This window comes from Sinocyclocheilus grahami, unplaced genomic scaffold (genome assembly GCF_001515645.1).
Source record: "Sinocyclocheilus grahami isolate Dianchi unplaced genomic scaffold, SAMN03320097.WGS_v1.1 scaffold4261.1, whole genome shotgun sequence".
Lineage (NCBI taxonomy): Eukaryota > Metazoa > Chordata > Actinopteri > Cypriniformes > Cyprinidae > Sinocyclocheilus > Sinocyclocheilus grahami.
In genome coordinates this window covers 13955-16130 of record NW_015509234.1, presented here as the reverse complement: position 1 = coordinate 16130, position 2176 = coordinate 13955, and the positions used below count along the sequence as shown (strand labels likewise).

Below are 2176 nucleotides of genomic sequence, written 5' to 3'. Positions count from 1 at the left end.
TTGGCTTTTGGGCCCCATGGTTAAGTCCGCCTCTGGTTAGAACTGATCCCCAAACTAAAGTGTGACCCAAATTTTTTTCTAACTTTGGAATGTAATGGTTAATGAAATTACTTGACTACATGACTTTCCAGTCTGGAGGAGTCAACACTAGTTTCCAGTAGCCAGTCTACAGATTTTGGTCAGTCAAAAGCATTGAAAATCACAGCTTCCGCATCCATCCAGTCAAAGGATTTCCAACATGTTTTACAGCACATATTGTTTTCATTCATTATGCGTCTTCTAGCAATGTGACGCATGTTTCTGCCTATTTGGAACTTGAAAGTCTGGTAGTGAATGATGTGTATCATTAGTTTATGATGCCCAGTCTGTAACTATTTACTGTAACTATTTACAAAGTTGCCAAATGATGCCTGGTGTTTTTAAAATCTGATAGAATAGTTGTGTAGTATATTCCAGTCTTAAGATACAACTAGACTGAATAATATTGAAAACAGGCCAGTGGTTCAACCACAGCCTGTTCACTCAGACAAGTTTATTCCACTACTGAAAAGAGACTGGATCAAAAGCTGGGTGACACACATTCTGAGTAAGACAGCCTAGGGCAACAAAGGAACAAAGAGTGGCACTTCAAATCAAAGAGAAGGTCTCTGATTGGTCGAATTATACTTACAAATGAAACTTTTCCTCCCAGACAGGATTGAGGTTGCCGTAGATCGTCTTGGTCCTCTTTTTGGTTTTACCCACCTGGACGGTCACGTAGGGGTCACTGGAGCCAGTCTTATCTTTAGCCTGCAGTCCTTGAGCACAGACAACTATAAGCAAGACAGATTAGAAGACGGGAAGTCATTGAGGTATAGAGGAACATTTGGATTGTGTATCATTTTAGAATGACTTTTAAATGGCTGAATTTAACTTGAGTAAAAATTTAATGATATATCCAGAAAAATGGCAATGTCAATGATCAGTTTTTGAACCTGTGATGGTGATCTTGGCTGACCACTTGGACGTTCCATCCAGGACGCTCTGCTTGATGGTCTTCATCTGCTGAGCATGGATGGCCTTGCTGACCACAAATACATCTCGGATGACCTCAAAGATCTCAGGCTTGTTCCTCTCACGGATCTTCATGCGATCCTTCATGGCCATGATGATGTTCTGAGTGCGGTCCTCAGCACCATGTTTGGAGCTCTTTTCAGCCGCCCCTGAACGAAAGAGTTAACGATGGTTAACAGCATTTTGATTTGTGCCTCATTAGATTGAGAACATATTTCAGAACTGTAAATATGCAAAAAAAAAAGAATTAAACAAATAAAACACTACTATCTAAATATACTGTATATATCATCATCAATCATATATAACCATCTATATAACTCTAGATGGTGCAGGCAACGGGTTGTTAATGTAACCGATGATATTCAGAGAGTTAAATGACTTGGCACAAGCTGATTGGTTCATGCTGCATATGCAGCCAATGAGCTTACTGCCTTGCATTTATATGGCTGGCTAGCATTTACTATAGATTCCTGCAGCGCGCTTTCAGAGTTTCTCTGAAACCTTCCACCTTCCCCAGCTCCACCTGTATAGATCTGCTACAGGGTTATTTTATATGCTATTTGTGCAGCAGCAGTATGTCTTAAATACTCACGGCACTGTATCACCATATGCATTGGCAGTACCAAGTTCCTGTACTTGCTTTCAGCAGCAGCAATAATCTACAACTACAGCAATAACCAACAGCAGCAACAATTCAGCAGCAGCGTAGCAGATCTATTCCGCCAAGACCAAATACATTAACATTGTAATATCCATCACCATGCTAAAATCTTCTGAGAGTTGTCATGATTGAAATATATATCAATCAAAAGTAAGATAAAAAAATGTATTCATTAAATCAATTACTCGTGTAATTGTTTTAATTACTTTATAATGAAATTCTACAATTAAAGCACTTGAATGTAATGTCCTCCATGTCCTATTTGCAAAAACTCCTCTGTATCAAAACTATGGCAAGCTCATAAATCCAATAAATCCAACGGTGAGTATCACCTCTAAATCATTTACTTAATTGTGGCTAATGGACCTGTCAACAAGGGAGATGTCACTGATGGAAGTCCATTTGGGTAAATGAGTTCAACAGGGCAGATGTCAAATAGAGAGAGGAATGCAAAAAAAT

At 39.1% G+C, this 2176-nt stretch overlaps 1 protein-coding gene across 1 annotated transcript in view; it reads right to left on the bottom strand.

Moving 5' to 3' along the window:
* Positions 1-670: 670 nt before the first annotated feature.
* The window catches only part of LOC107576739 (protein unc-13 homolog B-like), a gene marked incomplete at its 3' end in the record, with an annotated part of 2750 nt that continues 1244 nt past the window's right edge, over positions 671-2176 (bottom strand). Inside the window, exons 2-3 of the mRNA XM_016262874.1 lie at positions 975-1202; positions 671-812 (exon numbers count right to left, since the gene is read on the bottom strand). Coding sequence (XP_016118360.1) covers positions 671-812; positions 975-1202 — 370 coding nt within the window. The remainder of the gene's footprint in view (positions 813-974; positions 1203-2176) is intronic.